Source organism: Lepisma saccharinum, chromosome 14 (genome assembly GCF_977018435.1).
Source record: "Lepisma saccharinum chromosome 14, izLepSacc3.1, whole genome shotgun sequence".
NCBI lineage: Eukaryota > Metazoa > Arthropoda > Insecta > Zygentoma > Lepismatidae > Lepisma > Lepisma saccharinum.
In genome coordinates, this window is record NC_139242.1 from 64,479,628 (window position 1) to 64,503,508 (window position 23,881).

Below are 23,881 nucleotides of genomic sequence, written 5' to 3' on the forward strand. Positions count from 1 at the left end.
GACTTCTTGTTCATTGAAGAGAAGCTTTCATAAGTATATATGTTACAAGCCACATATTGTTGCTGCAGGACTCTATATTATTGTCTGGAATTTTGACACGAAATGGTAAGATCAGCTTTTGACAATGAAGATGCCAATCGAACGGAACAGCAAAACCTAGGACATGTCTGAGGATAGAAATGACAAGGGTTTTTACGAACTGTCAATCACTAACTGCCCGGGTACCAGAGGAGGCATGTTCTTGAGGAGCCTCGTCAAGCGGGCCTGGACAAAACATCTGGTGTTGTAAACGCTGTGTGCGCTCTATTGGCAGTAGGAAGGCGAATTCGGAAAAGGCCTTTCCATGATATACAAATCTTAAAATCACCCATCAGAATTTGCCATGACTACATGTTCTTCCAAGTCTTCTTCAAATTCTTCTTTCTCCACCTTTCTACATCTTTTTTGTGGGACATACACTTCGATTATTTCGATTACTTTTCCACTTACATTCATTTTTAGTTTTTATTATTCTGTCATTTACCTTCTCTACTTCCTCACTTATTGCACTTCTGACCACAAATCCAACCCCACTTCTCCTGCCCTCTTTGGTACCTGCTCAGTACAGTTTAAAATCTTTCCTCAATTTCATTTCTTATCTTCCTTTCCATTTTGTTTGACTCATTCCAAAGATGTTGATTCCTCTTCTCTCCATTAGATCCACAATTTACTCAGTCCTACCTGTCGGCATTCCAATATTCAATATCCCTATTCATAGCCTGCGTTGTCTCCAATTTCCAGTCCGACTTGCTTCTTTATTTACTTGAATTTTTATGCTTTCAGCTGTCGGCTAATCAGGTGGTGGGTGGTGGGGCTGCCACCTGTGGGTTCTCAGGTAAACCCTTGTTTTCTGTCAGGGTTCCAACTCCCTTAGCCTTTCTGAATCCCTCCAGGCCCACAAGACAGTGGGGCCAACCACTTTCATGGCGGTGTTTATTTGCCATATCACAAGGCTGTCGATGGGTATTTGTGGTATTTGCCAAGTATGTCCATGCCACTGGACACCCTCCACACCCTGATAGCCTTGCCGCCTTGATCCGGGACTGCTTATTTGGGTTTCCCCTTATTCGCAGCTTCCCCTCAGGGGTTTCACTATCCACCACCTGTGACTTGTCCAGTAGCTGAGGTTCAGGTGCAAGGTGAAAATTTTCAGGTACCATGGTGACTGGGTTACTGTATTTTTTCTACCCCTGCCCAACACAGTAAACAAATCCATTACTCATTAATTTTACATCTAGTCTGTCTTATTAACTTAAATACATAATATACCTAAAAACATCAGGTAATGATTCTGCATTACTTCAAGTCATACCTGAAGCATGAGTGAATCTTATTATTTCATTCCTTTCTGTTTCATGTAATAATGATCATTCCAATCATTTTGATTAACCAAAATAAGGCACTGTGCAGCAACAAAAGCTTCAAAATCATGGGGATCCTGGTCCTGGAAAATAGATAAGGCATTATAAAGACAAATGTTAACATTAAAAATAATTCTGCACACTAGAAGGTTTCAATTTATTTATTAGATTACCTATAGCTTCCTCACTGTACATTATTTACATGTGTCAAAACTTGAGTATTGGCACTTCCCAGTTTTGTAACCTATTAACGAATTATCACACACAATTACCATATTTCTACTTCATGTAAACTATAGGACTTCACTTTTTTTTTGGAGGAATCCACGGTTCAATTTTTGGTCTTGTTGTGCTGTATGGCATGAATGCTCCAGATGTACCTGATAGATTTTCTGTGTGATCTTGCATCCACTTGTAATTCACTCTGGATGGGTCCTGAAAAAGTATAAGATATTATTATTTTTCATATTTTAAGGTTGGGGTTTCTTCAGCAATGCAATATTGGTATTGTCAGTTACTTGAATTATCATTACCTTCAAGTCTACACTGTCCTACATGAGAGTGTGATATTATGAGTCCAGAAAGTAATTGCTCTGATGATGATGGCACTGTAAGCGAAACTTCAAATATGAAAATTTTCAAGATTGCCATTCCCACTTCAAGTTCTTGGAGAGTAATATGTTGCCTTTCTGAGGATAATGTCTAAAAATGTGTATCAGAAAGATTTCCGTAGGCAACAGGAAGTAAAAAATTGTAGCAGTATTAAAATCAAGCCATTTGAAAGTGAAACAGCAAGAAAAAAAATTCCCTTCACCACTGATGAAACACTCAAAGACTTGTAAACATTATTGTATAAATTATAATCTGCAAGTGAGTGCTTAGTGTTACGGATTTATAACCTGAACGATGTGTGTTCAAATCCACTGCAAACAAGTACTTTCTCTTCTTCTTCTTTCTTTCCTCTTGCCGATGCAAGTTCCAAAATTTGTGTTTTTGAACCTGCACTGTGACAAATAAGTTTTTGAATATCTAATTCAAGAATTTTGTAGGTGATTGTTTTCTTATTCAATGGTTTTACATAAATTTGTAAAACACTTCAATTACTTATAATATAGAACTACTAATTGTTAGGATTTTATTCTATATTTAACAGGTGGAAGCAAGTGTTCTTAGAAGCAGCTTGCTTTCAGATCACATGAAAGTACATGCTATGTTGGTCTGTATATATTTAACTACAGATTGTTTCGAGATCATTCCCGTATGGTCATATTTTCAATGTTCTTGCATACATAAAAAAATGTGTTTAATTTTTATATCAATGTGTAAATAAATATTACTATTAGAATTATTCTGGAATCCTGGATGCAGGACTTCAAAACAGCACAACACTCTGTGAGGTTATCCAGGGTGATATTGATCAGTAATATTCCTACTGCACAGTACATTATCCACATACAAAGCTACACATTTTCAAACAAGTTTGTTAACATTTTGGACAGCCTGTATTAAACACGTTTGCATCTGTGCATGGGTTTGAGGAAAGATTTTATAGTATCTCTACAACACTAAACCCATGATACATTAAAGGAAATAACATCCAATTTCATAAAAATCACCAACTTCCAGTTACACACTTGCCGTTGTTGTATTTATATCAGATTTCATGACCTTACACCTTCATTAAAGTAGTTTGGAACTGAGCAGTTTCAAAACTATTTGTAATTTTCATTAAAAAATTAAAATATTTGTCCTCGAATATGTAATACATATTTCACAGTTACATTAATTTGTATTCTACTGTTGCAAAAAATACCACTGGGGTTTTAACTGGGGACCTTTCACCTGGTGCTCCTGCTCATGAATAGTTGTGTTGAAATCATATTAAACCATTTTATCTGCTATTACAGGGTGATCCAAAAGTATGGAGACACTCGAATAAAAAATACATCCATGCCAATTCAGAACATTCTCGTATAACAATGGATAATATATTTTCAATTTTCTTTCCGAGAGCACAAAGACTATGTTCTAATAATAAGGATATCAAAAATGAAGAAGAAAGGCTTTTTAATATAGCAAAAGAAAATGGCTTTCACACCAACAGAATAAACCAAATCAAAAAACAAGTCACAAGAAAACTAAAGGAAAAGAGAAATACAGATAAATTTGTGTGCATTCCATTCCACAAGGGATTCTCACAAAATTGCAAAATTTTTTAGAAGATTTAATTTCAAAATTGTTTTTCGATCACCAAGAAGTTTAGAATGTACATTTAATGAATTCAAAATAAGAAACTCTCCACCAGATGTGGAAACCACAGGAATATATAATATAAGTTGTTCATGTTCAAAGCATTATGTAGGACAAACAGCAAGGAAAATGGCAATAAAATGACATGAACATGATTTGGACATTATAAATCTAAACCCAAGAACAGGTTTGTCAGCTCACATCATCGAAGAGAAACATTTGATTAAAAAGAGAAGGGTTTTAAAAAGATTGACGGGAAACATAGAGTTGAATGTCTGGGAAGCTTCGTTCATTGCAGAACACTGGAATAAATTAAATAATGAAAATGGTAACATAGATCCAGTATGGAGCTTTCTTTTTCACAAATGGAGTAAGCCACCATCTTTAAAATTTAATGTAACAGAAAACATCAAGAAATTTTGTGAAAACAATGATGACTTTGAATTACCTGATGATATTTGGGATTCATAATTTTAAATAAGAAATAATGTGATCAAAAATTTTTATCTGAAATAAAAATAAAACAGACATGCTTCTTTTCACAGTTAGGTTGCTATATTACAACAATGTAACATTGACAACATCCATTATATAAAGGATTTTTTCTTTTGTGTAAAAAATTGCTAACCATTGTTATAACTGTATCTTTAGTCAAAATATAAATAAATGTCTGATGAAGGGAGCATGTGTTCTCCTGAAACGTCACAACAAAAAACTGTTTTCTTATGCTTGTAATAACTGTAAACTACAAGAAAATAACTTGAATAAAAGTTGAATGATGTACTATTCTGCAAATCTAACACACAGTTTGTTATAGGGATGAGGGGAAATGTTGAAGGGCATATGATGACGACCGCCATCTTCAATTCAACTTTGAAATCTTAAATGGAAACCATAGCTTGTGACACCTCAATTGAATAGGAAATTTTCTCAAGAGTTCAATGGTATACTTATTGTTGCTCTAGCACCAATCGTGACGAAGTTTTTAATGTTTCTTTGTTTGCATTATCATTGCAGGTGACATAACACAACATGGCTTTTATGCAGGCAGAATACATTGAGATCATGGTGATCTCAGGCGAGCGAAGAACGACGGTGATGATTTCAACCGCCATCACCCACATAGGGTCCCTATCCACCATGGTACCGTCGGTAAGGTGCTTGCCAAATTTTGGGAAACTGGGTCTGTGGATGATAAACCCAAATCAGGCAGACCACGCATGTCGATGCTCAAGAAGAGTTCTTGACTGTATTGCCACCCAGATTTAAACCTTTGCTATGTCATGCATCTGGTGCATTGGTTTCCTGCACGGTGGACAAAAGCAGAATGGCTGGTGTTTGACAGTGAGCTGCTGAGGGAGTGTATGGTTATACAGTGGGATTCACTAGTATTGCTTGGCAAATTGTCCATGACTATTTCATTAATTTTTCTCTTACATCCTATGTATTTTTATGTATGCTGGTACAGAAGTTGTCAACAGCTTGTCTTGAGTTTTCCTTTAATTCTTGAAGGATCTTATTCAGGGTGTCTAGCAAAGCCCTGAGTAAAATTCTCTGACTTTTCCCTGTTGACAAGAAATTTTCCCTGACTACCCTGGAAGATGAATGTATTCACATGTGATTAACTAAAACAGCGCAGCAAGTTCCAACGAGGATGGTGGCAGTGGCCACTGAAATTAATCGAAAAAGAAGAAAAAACAGCTTCGCGGATAAAAGTGAGTACTAGTTTCTCCGTATTTATATACTACCACGTCTCTCTTTTCCCAATTATGAATAAAATAATGCTTACCTAAAGCTGAAATTATCAAGTTCAGGGATTACATAGTTGCACTCATTCACTCTAGGCTATCATCAATACACAATTCTTCACTATTTACAAATAAGCAGTCTAAACATATTTACATTATGGACACATAGCACAGCAGCACCTTTCTCACTTCTTAAGTTTCTGAATTTCTTCAGCAAGGACCTCAGCCTCCTTCCCTGCTTCTTCAAGTAAGCGGGCCCTTCTTGCCTCCAGCTTCTTCACTTTCTTGTCATTCTCTTTCTTCCTGGCTGCCTCAGTTCTCACTGCATCCAGCTGCTTCTTATTTTCTTCCATTGCATCCTCGTATAGCCCATGTGCATTTCTGGCTGATAGAATAAGGGGTTTGTTATTTCTAAATTTTGTATGCCACCAATTGAACAAATGCGGTCATACACAGATCTCAATGATACGAGTAGATCCTCCTTCATAATCAGTTACACTGCGTTAACAGAAAACCCACGCTCAACATTTGCATTACCATGGGATAATGTGCAAACAAGCTTTAATACTTCCAATACATTTGTTGCATCATTGTGGGAAAAGATTCCTCTCCAAAAGTGGTCCAGCCTTGCTTCCCTTGTGAAGTTTTTACACTTTGACTGTACTTCACTCTTACTGCATACAGATTTGTACTCTCTCAATGTTGCATCTACATTTTTGCTTGACATCCACTTAGCTCCCAATAAAATTGTAAGAAGATTCTCCTTCCTTTTGGATGCAACACTGAGATTAGTTACAACACTGGGATCAAACAGGAAAGATATCTGGTCAGACTGTATTGCAATGGAGATCTTTCTTGGATTATTTTGATGAATTTCGCTATGGCCTTCTGGGAATCAGTTTTGAATTGCAGTATAGTTAAATCAGATAGCTTCTTTGTGTTTCTTAATGCACTTTTCACTGCAATTCCAAGTTTTACATCCTTTGGGTGCATTAGGTTGTCATTACTTAAAACAAGACTTTTAACTGAAGAAGTTTTGTGCAGGAAAGATGGTCTCACAACTCGATCCATTTGTGTTCTTACAATGTTGCTGAAACTTGAATAGAGAAATGGTGGCAATGTCATTTGCCAGGGTTTTAAAAAACTATAATTTTGCTGGAAGAAGGGAATCTTCGATGTGGTCTTCCACTACCTTAAAACTATTTGATGAGATCTCTTTGGTTTTGCTCACTTCGGCAACAAAGAGAGTCACATGGGGTAGCATATCCAGTGCACGCTGAGCAACATTCGTGTTCTCCAACCAACGAATAGCACAGAACTTCATAGGAAATAGTGAAGTCTTAGTAATTGATGAATAGTGTGCTCTGCATGCAGGGGAATCCTTTAGTAAATTATGCAGGGCTCGCAAAAAGGATACTATGGTCCATCCTGTTGCCATCAGTTCCCGAAGAAATTTAAAATTCACATTCGGCCCATGCATTTAATCTGCAAAATTTTATTGCACTTAATATCTTTTATTGACTTCTGAAATGCCTCTAATATGTCACTTGACCTTGAACAACCCAGGAACACTGACGTCAAATATCGTGTCTTTACTTCCCCACAATCGTTGTCCCAGAACATAACATTTACATCCATTTGTTGCCGCTGGGCTACTTTGTTTAGGGATTCGTCAAATCCAATGACCAACGATTCACACTTCGAAAGTTCCTCAAGTAGATCCTTTTTTAAAAAAAGGTGCCATACCAAAAGCAATGGTATAACCATCTTATCTTTCTGCGGCTGCATTTCTTTCGTGATATCACTATCGGGAAACATGACACTGAACAAATTTACATTTCGTCCTGCAGTTCCCAGAGAACTGTGTGACATTGCAGTCTGAATGCACCACAATATTTCAGCTTTAGTTAAACTGTCATTCAACAGGAATGCCTTTAGTCCCCGTGGTTGTAGCACATTATCGGAACTTTGTGTATTTTCACTCTCGGAAAAGGAACTGGATGAAGCAGGTTTAAAGGTCTTATCCTTCTTCGATGAATTGAGTTCTTCACTTGGACAGGGAATATTTTCCTGTTTACATCTCGCACTTGCACTCACAAAAACTTTAATCGAGGCACTTATACTTAAACTCGTCGACATTTTTTGTGCTTAACGCTTTGCATATGGCTCGACAAAGCATGACGACCCACATTGCTTAAAGTAAAAATCTTGCAGCACAAGTTACACTTGGCTGAATGTAAATCATTTGTCACTTTTTCTAGCCGTGATGAAAAACAAGGCTCCTGCAGCCAGTTGACTTGAAAAACTGATTTTTTCTGCGTCATTTGATTTGATTTAGTTTATTTTACTTCGCGTTTTGTGCCTCTTGGCTAATTTGCGAAGATGGGGATGAGTGATGAAATGATGAAATTGATGAATGGACATTCACAAACAACCAAGACCGACCGGGATTCGAACCCGGGACCCTTGGCGTCGCAGCGCGATGTGCTAACCACTCGGCCACAGGGTCGGGCAAGAATTCACACGACTTTCGATAAGTTTGAAATAATTTAAAAATCTTAATTCATGCAGAAATTAAAATTCCCTGAATTCTCATTAAATTCCCTGACTTTTCCCTGAGTATTGCAGATTTTTTAAATTCCTTGACAATTCCCAGCTTTCCCAATTTTCCCGGTTGCTAGTCACCCTGTTATTGGGTCAAATAAAGTGCACGAACATAGTGATGGGCAATTTGCATGATAATACTCATGGATCCCACTGTACATTTTCACGAAATCAAGTGTGGAAACTATATAAGGCAACGCATTAAGTGCATTAAATAATATTTTAATATTATTGCATTATATCTTTGCCACTGCACCAAATAAACACCCTATAAATGACCTACTCCTGAGGTGGAAAATTCTGGATAAACATCTGTACATCATGTATATACATCAACAATGTACCTGGATGGGAGGGAGATCTGTCTTGTAATGCAACCAACCAAACCACTCTGCCGGAACCTGGCTTCCGTCATATTCCAAATGAACAGCCTCATTGTACTGCACCCATCGGTTACGGCCTGTATAAAAAAATATTTAAAAAAACAGTTAACAATTTTTTTCCATATTCACCTGTTCTACTGCTAATTCTAAACAACAATTTTTATACTATGACAAAATTAATTTTGTTTGCATAACTTCCACTAGGTACTCTCATTAATATCTCTCATAAAAAATATGTTGAAAATAACCATATAGTTACAAAAAAATCTTTGAAATGGAACTATGATATGATAGTTTATGTATTAAAAATGGTAATGGGTATATCCTTCTTCTAAAAGGAGAGCAAGGTCCTTAGCACAACAGAACTAATTCAAGTCAGTTGATAATTAACCTTGGTGTACAACAGACAATGAACCTGGTGGAGGCACATAGGAGAACTATTTATTGTAGACAGATGTGATACTGTATTTATTTCTGAATGACAAGCATCGTATGGGAAATTATTTTTTTTATATTTTCCTCCCAATAATGATAGATAAAAAAGAAGAAAATTAAAACTTTACTTAAAAATTCATCTTTGGCAGCTCACTGTGGCCACCACGATAAACTGATGTGAATGAAAAAAATAGTACATAACACTATTATGTTCCTACAATCATGCTTAGTTACATTAAAAATCATTATACACGACTTGACGGAAAATAATACAAATGCATAATGATCCTAAAAGAAAAGCAGTGTGTCAATCAATGCTACTGCACACAGTTCGAAAATATTTGTTGTAGCACTGACCCTATGGGTAATTATGTCTAGAAATTTCCAGGGGAGCTCAAAAGAGCACATTTCCAAAACACGCCACTCTCACATACACATTTTTCAAAAAATAAAAAGCATGGGGAATAAGCAATTGCTGGATTGAGCTGTGTGGTTTTTACGCACACAGCAGGAAATTGGAAAGTATATATGTACGAATTTCTTTCTTTGTAAATGCTCTGGCCTATGTTGCTTTTTGCCCGGTAGTTCGGGAAGGCAACGGTTGGGTTTCCTCAATGGCTTCCTTGTTTGAAATTAACAATTGGACCATGCCCCTGCGGTTTGGAGGCAGGTCGTTTGTCGGAGGTATAAATACCGGGTTCAGACTTGTTACGCTCTCTCAAATCTCATAATCCCAGGTTCTCAGATACGCAGGCAGTTGCCGGCTCGCAGATACTTCGATACAAGGCCCGATGGAGTAAGGCAGTTTTTATGGATGCATAGAAATACACACAGAGTGAGCGCCGTATGTTTAGGGACCTCTGCATGATAAACACCGGGGTGGGTTAGCACTATGCTAAATAGTGTGCTCGTAGCTCAAATAAGATGTACTGCACTGATAAGAGGATGGCATAGGGACTCTTGCGTGATAAACGGCGAGAGCAGGTTAGCGCTATGGTAAATGGTGCGCTCGCAGAGTGAAGTCCTGAGAAGTGCAATTCTCTGTGTTTTGGGGCAAAAGGCAACCGAGAGCAGTTGATATTGGATCTGTATGTATATACTAGGGATATGACGAAGCTGGAAATTTACCGATGCCGATGTACTCACCGATAATTTTTGGAACCGATACCGATGCCGATATTTAACCGATTCCGATACATAAGATTATTAAACAGAAATGGAATGTTATTTTCAGCATGACAAAAATAAATTTGCTATGTACATTTCTATTGCATATCATATGTATATACATATATATTCTCAAGAGTGCGAATGTACGTACATTAGCATCTACAAAATGTTATGTGAACCTTTAAGAAGAACATGGATTCTCAAGAGATTATTAAACATTAGTACACAAGCAGTTCTTTGAAATGCAAAATGAATTCCTGTTCTGCCAGATTCAACTTCAGAAACACTTCAGGAAGTAACCTACTTCTTCTCTTATCTCAAATCTGTTCAGCAACACTGAACACACAATCACTGAATACTGATGCAGTAGGTATTCCAAAGTATTTTCTTTGGATTTGCTTCAGGTTTGAATATTCATTTTTGAATTTCCAATACAACAGCAGATCCTGGTTCAGCAATGTACTGTTTTATTTCCGATTTATAGTTAGATTGATCCTCTGAATGACTTTGCAATAATTTTATTACAAAAACTCTACAATAATGACGAATCATAACTAAATTTTTAATAAATCTTACAAACCTAGAATATAAAACTTATTAGAAGGTAAAAACTCTAGTATAATCTGTACCGGTTTAAATATCGGATTTTTGCCGATTCCGATGCCGATGTGTCAATTTCGGCCGATTTTCATACATCTGTAATCGGCTTCGGCACATCCCTAGTGTATACGGCAAAGGGTAGAAGTGTAAATAAACTGTACATAAAGAGATAACTTCGTGAGTTATTCTACGCAACAATTGAGAAATAAAAGTAAGGTCTCGAAGTATGTATGTGTATCTAGAATTGACAAAAGTTTAATAATAAAGCACGTACAGTAAAAAATGCTGCCTGTAAGCTTCAATGGATGGGAATTTTTCAGGCACGTGCTCTTCAAATGCACCATGATGTAGAAAATTAATCGAGAAGCCTCTCATGAGAAATGAAATTAATACAGATCAATGTATTTTCAGGTGGTGTAGTTAATATTTAGAAAAGTTCCAATAAAAAAATTCAAGTGCAATGTTTACACAAGGAAATACAAGGGTTGGATAAAAAGTAATGGCAACACTGCTGTCCCGTGAAAGGGGTGAGTCACAGCGCCACAAGCATTTCGTGGCTGATAAAGGAATGTCAGACGAGGAAGTATAGTGAGTGGGAGCGATTGTATGTTATTCAGTCAAAAACAGCAGTTCTCTGAAGCAGAGGACGAGAGTGCAAGCGCCCTAACAATATGTTTAGGCAAGAAGAACAACGTCTCTCAGGCAGACGGTCAACGCAGCCTACTTCTGCACCTTCTTGCAACACCACCTCCGTCTCGCATTAAGAAGGAAGCGACGGCACGGTGTCCCATCATCCTGCTTGACAATGCAAGGTGTCACACTGCAAACAATGTGACGGCGCTCCTGCATAACTGGTAGTGGGAGGTACTGGAACATCCGCCGTATTCACCGGTATGAGACCGTGTGATTACGACCGTTTTGTCAAAATGAAGTAACCACTGGGAGGGAAGCACTACGACACGCTCGAAGCCATCATACATGCTATAGGGCGGTCACTGCAGGACATCGACAGAGATGGACGAGCTGACGGTGTATGATGCCTTCCATACGTGTGACAGAAGGTCGTAGAGATGAGGGGCGATTACTTTGAAGGAATGTAACACGTGCTCCTCTGCCAATACAGTCAAGTACCAATTATACCAGTGTTGCCATAACTTTTTATCCAACCCTTGTATATTTGAAAAGCAACGAGAAAGATGCAAACATTTGTTTTCCATTATATCATTATTATATATATAAGTAAAACATATCAGAGAAAAAAGATTTGTTGGAAAGTATTTACAAATTCATATTTTACATTTTTAACAACAATGAATATATTTTCTTGGAAAAAAACAACTTAATTACAAGGGTCGTTCAAGGTTGACCGGGATTTTCGTACGTAAAAAATCGATGAATAGCCGGATCATGATGAAACGTGCGGGTGACGTAATGTATTTCTTCGCGAGTAACTAGAGCCCCGGCATGACATATTTCGCGCATACGCAGCAGTTGCAGCGAACATGGCGGCAAGCAGTGTGTCTGTGGCTGTGGAGCAGCGGTGTGTAATCAAATTTCTCGTGAAGGAGAAAGTGAAACCAGCTGAGATTTTAAGACAATTGCAAGCACAGTATGGTGAACAAACGATGTCGCGGACAAGAGTGTATGAATGGTGTGAGCAGTTTCGCGAAGGACGGGAGCTGGTGACAAATGAAGCGCATGGACACATTCGCACGACTGCAGTCACACCAGTGAATATCGCACGTGTTGAGCAAATGATTCTTGAGAACCGGCGAGTAACAGTGCGGGATATTGCTGCCGAGGTGAATATCAGTGTCGGGAGTGTTGAGACAATCATTCACGACCACTTATGCTTCCGCAAAATCTGTGCAAGGTGGGTTTCCCCGCCAGCAGACATTCGATCAGAAGTGGACACGCAGGACGGTCTGTGAACAGCTTCTGAATCGGTTTCGAGCAGAAGGTGATGAATTGTTGCAATCCATCATCACGTGTGATGAAACATGGTTGCACAATTCAACCCCAGAGACCAAAAGAGGCAGCATGGAGTGGCGGCATAAAGGTTCCCCACCCCCCAAGAAAAGCAAAACGCAGCCGTCCGCTGGAAAGATCATGGCAAGTGTCTTCTGGGACATGAAGGGTGAATCCATGTGGATTTTCTGGACAAAGGGAGCACGATTAATGCCCAGTATTACTCCACATTGTTGAGTGGTGCTGTACGAAAGTCCATTCGCAAGAAAAGACCTGGGATGTTGTCTGGAAATGTCATTCTTCTCCATGACAATGCCCACCCTCACACGGCCAATGTGACAACAACAACTCTGGCCGACATGCGCTGGGAAGTTCTTCCCCATCCCCCTACAGTCCGGATTTAGCCCCCACTGATTATCATTTGTTTGCACCCCTTAAAGACCATCTGGGAGGGAAGAAATTCACGACAGACGAAGCACTGCAGAGCGATGTCCTCCAGTGGCTATGACAACAACCAAGTTCTTTCTACCCCAAAGGAATTCGGGAGCTGCCAGAACGATGGCAATGGTGCCTCGGCGCGCACGGAGAATACTTTGAAAAACTGACATAGTTTGGTGTTTCTTCTGCAGAAATAAAAGTCCCGGTCAACCTTGAACGACCCTTGTAAAAGTGCTTCTTTTAAATACTAACAAGTAACATTTTATTTTGCAATTTGAGTATGTCAGACCCTGATATGTATATAAAGTAACAAAAAGGACTGAACTAAAATACCATCTTTAGATTTTGGGGAAATGGCATGTTAATTGCAGGGTGCAGGCTGGTCAATCAACTATCAGGCAGTGAGGGTATAAATCGGCTATCCGGCACATAAAGGTTAAAACAACATATATTATTACAGTTCATCTGCATTAATTACAACTCAGTATGTCAACTGGGCACATCCAGTGGCAAAATATGGGTGATGGTTGCAAGTGGAACCCTCATGGGGTAAGATTCTGGGAAAACCTTGTTCTTTTTTCAGTTTGTTATGAGTTGTGAAACCCATGACAAATTACAAACAAGAAAAGCAAGCAATAATAGCATACAATTGAGATACTGATTGCAAACTCTCAATGTAGTTTTGGCATGGGTTGAGTAATGTGACGTGAGACAGGGTATCAATGAATAAAGGAAGTACTCGAAAAAGACACATGATCTATTCAGGCAAAGTCAACGGTGGAATTAGAGCTGTTGCAGCAACTGATGTGTTTCAATTCGCTGTAAAATTGTTGGATGCTTTGGCACAATGGCCATTTTGCACCTTTCAATGTATAAAGTGAAGGTAAAGTGTTCCCCTGTGCATAGCACCACGCCATGAAGGCGTATAGGGGGTGTGAGGGTAACGCCCCACACTTTCTCGATCCGGTCGTGAGTGGGGGTGATGTGATCAGCATCACGCCCCTGACCGCCTTTACCCCCCAGGGTTTCCTCCAGGTACCCATGTTATTCGACGCTGGGTAGGCGCCGGAGCCACTTCCACCGTTAGAAAAGTTCCCGGATTTGAACCGGCCGGGGATCGAACCCGGGACCTTTAGCATGGTAGTCAGACGCGTTACCGACTGAGCCACCGCGGCCGCACCTTTCAATGTATACAAGAAAATATCCCCTTATCCAAAATCCTTACCTAAGGGTTAAAAAAGTTCTTTCAGAAAGGTTAAAGGTTCAAGCTTGTAAGCTGCACAAGACAAACACCACAAATTTAAATTGTAAGAATACACTAAAAACTTTCAGTGAAAGACCAAATCTTGTCTAAAAGCATTTTACTGGCTGAATACTATTTTGTCATTTGTCCATCTGCACTGACTTTGCAGGAGATTTGACTGAAGTTTGTCATATGTCGATTTTCAATACACTACAAGATCTGTGCAAACATTTTATTAATACTGATAATTCACACCACTTGACACTTTGTAAGGACGAAAACATCATCAACTACTTTCTGACGAAAAATGGAGATACAACAAAACAGTAATGAGCTGACGATTTGTTAAAACACTGTCATCATCTCCCAACAGGGATGATAAACAGTTCAGAAGATTAAAATTCTGCCTGAGGAAAGTAAAATCAGCACATTTAATAAGAATATGCTGAACACATAAAATGACATTAGGATGAATACTATATGCGTTACTGAGCTTCCTCGCCACAGCAAGGTGGATCTAAATGGAAGGGGTGTTGAAGTACATACTACTACCTGTTATATAATATTTTAAAGAAGAATGAACATGAATAATTTTTATTTCTGGTACTTAGTTTTGAAAAAATTACCTAAAATCACAAACTTTTAAACCATAAACCTGACTTAACTATGGTACAACAGAAAAATCTATTATTAATATAACACATGTATGATGTCCTCAAAAATTCTCATTGATACAGTAATTCTTACTTTTAAAGTGTTTTTTATTCTCCTAGTGACGTTACATTCAAGTTCCCCAGAATTTTTCAAACTTACACAAATACACACAATCATACATTGTTAGTTACTGTACGCTTATTCTGGGAAACTACAATGAAATGTTGATAGAAGAATAATGATCACCTTAAAAACAAAAAAATATAATCATGGTGGTTGCGGTAAACGCGGTTTAAAATTACTTACGTGAAAACGCCGTACCCTTTTGTGAATGAAGATAGTGGATCTTCGAAATTAATAGGACTGAACCATTAAATTGTGCAACGCGGAATTACGAAATCTTTTAAATTTCACGTAAGTAAAAAAATATATATTATATTATTACTCAACAAGACTTTCTTCATGTGAAAATGTACATTGTACACTTACCATAGAAATACATTTTATTTTCATAATATTTGTTTCCATATTTATCTTCTCCAACAAGGGTTCCTAATTTCACATCATCCATTCTGGAAAGAGGAAAACAAAGGATTAAGTGGAAAATATTATACAAATACATTTATATTAAGTATATTCTGACATGAGAATTCAGGAATTTAAAGGCCAATATCATCAGAAAACTTCAATTCCAATTTATATGCACAGACAGGTTAATGAGCGAATGACAATTTATTGAAAGTTGCTACATATAACAGGCAGACAAAACACATGTGATGAGTTTTTTTTATCTGTTGATATATAATAGTGAAGTAGTAAATTATTCCTGTGGCACTATTCATGACTTCATAATGTCAATGCTAGGATGGCCCCCTCTAGATTAACCTAAAGATACCAGTGTTCTGAAAGATGTCTTTGGGATGGGTGATTATACTGGCTTTCAACCCTGAAGCAACATCTGCAATATTTTCTGATTAATTTAATTTTATCATTGTCAGTGTGCAATAATTGAAGACCATTTGAATTTTTTTTTTTTTAATCATTCGTAGCCAGGAAAGCTTTAAGACATAATTTGTCTCATTCTTTCTCCCTCTCTCTTTGGAATTGGTCAGGAAATTCTACAAAACTTTTGGATATGATAATAGAATGACAAAAGATGGGTACACGGTCTTTAACCCCTTCGAGAAAGTGAAATATTTTGCATGGTTTATGAAGATTACGTTGTTTATGAATGTTTTCATTTGTTTTTAGCTCATGAAAATGTGTTATTGTGAAATAAAGTATGTCTGTTACCTTACTGTGAAGCAGAAAGCCCGAAGGCTTCACAAGTAAATAAGCATCCAATACGACATTCCACACAACAGTAGCTATAGTTTCACATCATTAGGTTAGGTTTGGGACTGATAGTTATTTTTGACGCGTTCCTTCACTGTTTATGAGTGTGCACACAAACAGTTTCTACTAATAAAAAGAGGTGAAAACATTCCAAAATGGCAGGTTTTTACTCATGCACGCCATACTCTGGGATCAAATATATCTATTATTTGGTTTCTGCATCGTAGAACCAATTTTACATTATGTAAGACATCTAACTTTGTTGATTTAAAAAAAGGGCTGCAACTATTATCACCAGGTGCCTGGCTACGGGCCTGAGTGGTGAGAACAGCAAAGTGTTGAAGATCAGTAATCACATGATTGGGCCTTGGAAGTGTTTATGGAAGTAATTTTAATGCTAACAGCCCTAAACCTGGCCTGTCTAACCTAACAATGAAATCATTTAGAACTAATAACCATTAATACCTACATCACATGAAAGCTTAGCAGCAGCAGTCCATACCGGAACAGCTTGTGGTGTTTTCCAACTTCATGGTGTGCAGAAAAAAAAAGTACTTGCCACCCGCATGAAAATAAATGCACACTGACCTAACATGATACACACCAGTTGTCAGCAATTAAAGAATGTGCAGGCCTGGCCATAGATCATGCACATACGCAGTTTAAAACCTGGTGAAAATAGCTCAAAAGTTAACTTCACCAGGTCAGTAAAAAAAATTCAACATAATTCTCGAGGATACACAACATTAGCAGACATTATTTTCACTAACTTTAAGAAGTTGACACCAAACTTCACTCTTTCCAGAAATTTAGGACAAAATACAGGGCCATAGCTGACATTAGGTAAAACTAATTTGTAAAATTTGTTTGCAGTGATGAGTGGAAATGTAAACAGTGGATATTATTTTGCTCATAACTTGATGAAACACAAATTCCCAGAACCCGAACAGCCAGCCGTTCGTTCATCTTGTTCATGAGCCAATTCTAATTAGCAAGAAGTAATTAGAAGATTATCTTGGTGGGAAAGAAGGGGATCTGCAATCCACCATCCTTTAACCATCAGTTACATGTGATTACGGTTGAATGTATAGATGAAATTTCTCCTACTAAACAGTTTTTTCAGAGTTCTATGTTGCTCATTTTTCTAAAAATGGCAAAAGTTGCCACATTATAAGAAGGAAGGTGCATTTCGTGACTTTTAGAACAATGTTGGTATTGACATTTAAAAGTGACTAGGACAATATTTGGAAATTACAGGGAGGTAACTCATGTGCTGCAGTTGGTGCAAAATGGAAATTAAGATGAGGACAGGATAGCAGCAAATATTGGGTTACTTGCAGTCATTAGAAAACCTCAGTTTTGGTTTTGTTTCATTAATGAAAATTATTTTTGAAATATTAAGCCCAAAAAATGCTTCAAGCATATTATGTTCATTTCGAAGCTAGTGGAAAAATGACAGAAGCTGTCACAGAAACATTAAGGTACATGCATCAGGATAATAGGTACTAGATTTCGGCAAGGAAGTAGTGTACTGTTTGAATATGTTGAGATTCAGGTGGAGACTGTTGAGAGCCTCACATAAAAGAAACAGAAAAGACAATAAAAAGACTCCTTACCACAGATGTATTACAAAAGAAAAAACACACATCTCACTTTATTTTCTTTTTACTTTTGTTATTTTTGCTAATTTTGACCAATCTCAACAAAACACACCTCATGCACAAATGTTCTGAGAGTGTTTAGATCTTGTCTGAAAAGAAATAGATTATTTACCAGTAACAATGACCTTGGAGGCTATATCATCAGGTGAGCTCTTTCAGTTTAACATATTGTATACATAGAAGTCTTTGGAATCGGCATTCCATCAAAAGATGAGCTTTATATTTATTACTGATGAATATTTGAAAAAAGTAGTTTGCGGCTGGTGACCAATCTTAGGCCCTCGAAAATTCCAACTTTTTTCTTTCCAATCTGCACATTTCGATTATTTAAGGTGCCTGAAAGTGATTGTAATGCCCCGAAACCACAAATAAGCAAGATATTTATCCTCGAAATGTGAACAGGACACGTCCAATTCTTCGCATCCAGGACCACGTATTTGAAGAAATTTTCGTCATACACACAAGAAATCAACTGCAGATATTGAAGGATAACACGTGATTACTATCACCATAAAAAAATAAAAAAAAGTGTAAATTTTTAAAAATAGGTAACGTCTGCTACACTTCACACATCTTGTTCTTGGCAACTCACAAATGTTCATGCAGGCTCTGCATTGAAGAAATCGTGGAGCGATTTTACAATACCGGAAACAGCCCAAGATCCTTTTGTTTTATTGTGATTTCATCATGCAACAGATGCAATTTTTACATGGTTTGATTTCGATTTACATCTGTTAACACATACTGCTGAGTTTTAGCGATTAATATTTTGTTCAATATATGCTTTCGTGGTTAGGTTAGGCAGGTCAGGTTTGGTTCTCTTAGCATTAAAATAAAGTCCCTAAATGCATTCCACTAAGGTTCCGATTTACTTCTACATGAAATTCCCACTAGTCTATGATACTTACAGTCACTTGTCAACCGAAAATATATTGTACATGGGAAGCACGCATACTTGTGTAAGGTAATTTTAAGTATTTTTTTTAAACATAAACAACTTTTTTTTCGAATCCAAACAGTGCCATTACTTTACGGAAGGTTCAAATTTCGTGTGACAATTATTTCCAAAATTATATGACAATTAGTCTTTCTGCTAGGAGAATTTGAAAAAAATCATAAAACAATTGGAACCATTACCCCGGAAACTTCCCCAATTTCGTTCATTTCGCATACTCAATAATTTAGGGCTCCTTATCATGAATCTGCAATTAAAATATGGCGCTCACGTGGAGAACTTGCAAAATAAGCAGGTAGGTGATCGCAACTGACACCTTCGATTTCTCAAGAAAACCAATGTTTATCGCAAGATTTTGTGTTTCGAATACTTAAAAAACGAAATATGTATTCCTAATTTTACTACGACCCCAAATTTTAACTATGTTACCCTAACCTAACCAGCCTAACCATGCATGGTTCATGGGGCTATCAGTGAATGGTTTGTGGGGCTACCCGTGCATCGGTCGAGGGGTCCAATACTAATTGCGACCAAGGACGTCAAAAAATGTCAATTTCATAGCACTTGAGCGACAAATTTTAACCGCAGAATCGTGATTAAGTGCCCTAAATTAGTGAGTATGCGAAATATGTACAAATACCACTGTATTATTAATATTTACCCAACCGAAACTGACTGTCAGAAAACATGATTCCCAATTGCTTTTTGTGTATCGAGAATCATCGTCGTAATTGATAAGGTAATTTTACAACTTCTTCACGTTCTTTACAATTTCTACATGGGAGCACCAAATCTTAACTGCAGATACGTTATCAGGCCACCATAATTAGTGAGTATTCGAATTATTATTGAAATTATGGCATTTTCAGGTATTGCAAAATCATACCGAAATCGTACATTTGAAATATTGTAGAACAAAGTGACAAAATGTTTGGTACCACACTTTTCACTTGCGACGTTCACTTCAACTGTACTTATGCTACGAGAACCAAACCTAACAAAGTAGGCATTCCTCATGCGTAATGTCATAAATCATACCTCATAAAATCACTAATTATTCGCTTACAACATATCTCTAAACGCCAAAAGCAACGAGAAACGTTCGCATGAATAACAATCTTTGAAACTCAATTTTCAAGCTTCTCGAGGGGGTACGAAGGGTCACCATCATCAGTGGTTTCCCCTGATACCTTTGAAAAACTACATATAAAATTAGAATGACCCATGAAGACTTGCTCTACTTGCTGGCTGAACTTGTGCATGCAGTGTGAATCAATTTTCGGAACGAGTTTACAATACCGGACCACTCTCCAATTTCTATGAAATTTCGCCTACTCACTAATTGTGAACTCCTAATCACGAATCTGCATGTAATAATTGACGGTCACGTATCGAAATAGAGAAAAAAAATGAAATAAATTGTGTTTTCTTAACATAACGTAACCCTACCATAAGAACAATAGCTCCACAGAAGACGCCGTTTTCCCAACATGAAGAAATCAACAGGCAAAGAACAAGGTATCGATCTTGGTAACAGTTTACTATCCTTCGGACACCTATAACTTCATAGTTTGGCCATTTTTTGACATTTGTACTTACCTATCTGCTTCGCGGAACATTCCGTGAATGGTTTTTGGGGCTATCCATCCCAGAATCGGTGGGCAATTTAAACTAAAAAAATATTTTCGTTTGAAATTTTTGAGTCTACATTTCCCACCAAATTTGGGCTCCGCCCCTGGGGTAATTGACCTACCGCCCCCAACTGCTAACGTGGCCCCGCCTCCACTCCGGCTCCCCGGCTTTATCTATAGAGTCCTTGTTAAAGGCATGTTAGAAATTGGCCGGAGTCACCTGCCCCCAAATGAGACCCCAATCTTTTAAATGTGAAGAAATCCGTTACATCACACAAACACCTTCCAGATGTTAGAAAATGCTAGAGGAACTTATTACCGTAAGTAGTTTCTTTGGTAAAATTTTCGTATCCGCAAAACGCATTTCTTTAATTTTACAGGAGAAAGTACTTACCGAAATTAGTTTATTTATACTTTAGGAAGGTCTTGGAAGTGTGTTTTTCCCTTGCTGAATTTTTTTTGCTGGAAAATCATGTAATTTTCGACATTAATTTCACTTCGATGCACGAAAGCTGTTCCTTTGATGTCCGTCTACTACGTGAACCAAATATTTGCGAGCGTTTCATGACGTCACAACCGGCCAGTGTTTCCAAATACGCGGTCTTGTAACTGTGTAACAGTTGTAGAACGTAAATAAACGTGCGTTACTGTTCATCATTTGTCATTACGAACTTGCGACAACATGAAGTGCACAGGATGTGTGGTGAAATTGCACGGCGTTGAAGATCCTGTACAATTTGTAATTCACCATGGAATTTTGAAGGAATTGGAATGGTTCGTGGGGCTATTTATGAATGGTTCGTGGGGCTATTTATGAATGGTTCAAGGGGTTTTCGAACCCGAAAAAATATTTTTCTAATTTTAAAAACAAATTCAACTATTGTATCCTATACGTGACCCTACCTAACCTAAACTTGCCGTGCATGGTTCGTGGGGCTATTCATGAATGGTTCGTGGGGCTATTTATGTAAGGTTCGTGGGACTATCCGTGAATGGTTCGTGGGGCTATCTGTGAATGGTTTCTGGGGCTATTTATGAATGGTTCGTTGGGCTATCCGTGAATGGTTCGTGGGGCTATTTATGAATGGTTCGTGGAGTTTTTGAACCCGAAAAAATATTTTTCTAATCTTAAAAACAAATTTAACTATTGTAACATATACGTGACCCTACCTAACCTAACCTTGCCGTGCATGGTTCGTGGGGATATCGTGAATGGTTCGTGGGTCTATTTATGAATGGTTCGTGGGGTTTTCAAACACGAAAAAAAATATTCTAATTTTAAAAACAAATTTAACTGTTTCCCTAACCTAACCTTGCAGTGCATGGTTCGTGGGGCTATTTATGAATGGTTTGTGGAGCTATCCGTGAATGGTTCGTGGGATTTTCGAACCCGAAAAAAAAAATTTCTAATTTTAAAAACAAATTTAACTATTGTAACCTATACGTGACCCTACCTAACCTAAACTTGCTGTGCATGGTTCGTGGGGCTATCCGTGAATGGTTCGTGGGGCTATTTATGAATGGTTCGTGGGGTTTTTGAACCCGAAAAAATATTTTTCTAATCTTATAAACAAATTTAACTATTGTAACCTATACATGACCCTACCTAACCTAACCTTGTCGTGCACGGTTCGTGGGGCTATTCATGAATGGTTCGTGGGGATATCGTGAATGGTTCATGGGGCTATTTATGAATGATTCGTGGGGCTATCCGTGAATGGTTCGTGGGGCTATTTAAGAATGGTTCGTGGCGTTTTCGAACCCGAAAAAAAATATTCTAATTTTAAAAACAAATTTAACTATGTTTGCCTAACCTAACCTTGCCGTGCATGGTTCGTGGGGCTATCCGTGCATGGTTCGTGGGGTTTTCGAACCTGAAAAAAAATATTTTTCTAATTTTAAAAACAAATTTAACTATGTTTGCCTAACCTAACACAACCTAACGTAACCTTGCCGTGCATGGTTTGTGGGGTTATCCGTGCATGGTTCGTGCATTTTTCGAATCTGGAAAGAAATACAAAATCAGTAACAGCAAAGTAGGTATTTTTCTATGAAGAAGGTTGCAACACTGCATAACCACTGATCATGGACAACGCTAGTCAAGATTTCTCCGCCATATCGCATGTAACGCAAGTGAAAGCGAACAATATAAAAATACTCGATATTTCTAAAATTGACATTATTTACATCGAAAAAACGAAACGCCATCTTGAAGAATCCTTAGGAATGCAAAATAAGTAAGTATTAATGTGAAAAATATGAAAATAAGGGAAATAGAGACGTTTGGTGGTTACTGAAATTTTAATGTTTCTTCTTTAAAAATGAAGAAATCTGTCCGGGGAATATCAGATTAGTACCAATATTTCTAAATGATGTGTGCTGAATTAACCTAATGAACAACCTGCCCTACAAATTCACACAAACAATTTATCTTCATTTTATACTGTTAAACTCTTGAAAAATGAACGGTAACACTTTACTATACCGGAGACAGATTTCTTCAAATTTACAGGAGAAAGTACTTACACAAAACATTTTCTGTAGCGTTGTTGATGTTCGGGAATGTAGTTTTGATCCGTTTTAATGCGAATGCATGTGGTTTTCCACGAAAATCCATTTCCGACGCGCTATTGCTGCTGCCGCCATTTGCTTTCTGCACGAGAGCACAATACGCTCTCGTATTGTCCGTATATGCTAAATTGAACGAAAGGAGTGCTAATGGAACCTAACATAACAGGCCTAACCTAACCTAGTAGGCATACCTCGTCCCCGTGATGGTTCGTTCGTGAATTTTTGGGCTAATGTCAATGGTTTTTGGGGCTACCCGTGGATGGTTTGTGGGAAATAAGGAACAACAGTAAGTACTCGTTAATGTATGAAATATAAATTATTTTCGTTAGAAATTCATTATTTCACCTAAATAAATGTTCCGCAATGCAGAATAGTACGTTAGCAATGTAAAAAATTGCGAAATAAATCATTGATAGGTGTCTCCGGTTTAGTAAAGTAGTACGAAATGAACTTGCTTCTTAAAGCCCCTCTGAGCCCTTGCTCCCTGGAGATCAATTCTAGCTGCGGGCTGACAAAACATTATGGCCAATTTATTTAATTTTACAAATAAAGTGGTTTTTAAAGGATTATTCATATCATATCCATCTAACTCTACAGTAACGTCACAATAAATGCAAAGAAATAACTAACCTATAAAGTAGATACAAAGATTTTCTCAAACCACCATTTGTTCTAATGATTTCAAATAATCGCTGTATTTTATCAAAACCGAGGTACGACATTTTTGTTCAACATGAATAACCACACCACAGTTTATACAAAAACACACACACACAGAGATACACATCACAGTGTATCAAATTATTAATCGCACAGGGTAAAAAGCAGTAAATAC

At 37.6% G+C, this 23,881-nt stretch overlaps 1 protein-coding gene across 2 annotated transcripts; it reads right to left on the reverse strand.

The window, feature by feature from the left end:
- Window positions 1–1,551: 1,551 nt before the first annotated feature.
- ND-B17.2 (NADH dehydrogenase (ubiquinone) B17.2 subunit) lies at window positions 1,552–23,830 on the reverse strand. Of its 2 annotated transcripts, none has more exons than XM_083135016.1 (4): window positions 23,677–23,830; window positions 15,383–15,465; window positions 8,347–8,462; window positions 1,552–1,835 (listed from the first exon to the last, which is right to left on the reverse strand). In XM_083135016.1, exons 1-4 carry the CDS (start codon window positions 23,766–23,768, stop codon window positions 1,704–1,706), a joined length of 423 nt encoding a protein of 140 aa, XP_082991142.1. In that variant the 5' UTR covers window positions 23,769–23,830; the 3' UTR covers window positions 1,552–1,703. The 2 variants fall into 2 exon arrangements, with proteins under 2 accessions (XP_082991142.1, XP_082991143.1); XM_083135017.1 differs by lacking the exon at window positions 23,677–23,830 and adding an exon at window positions 18,482–18,614.
- Between the last annotated feature and the right edge of the window lie 51 nt (window positions 23,831–23,881).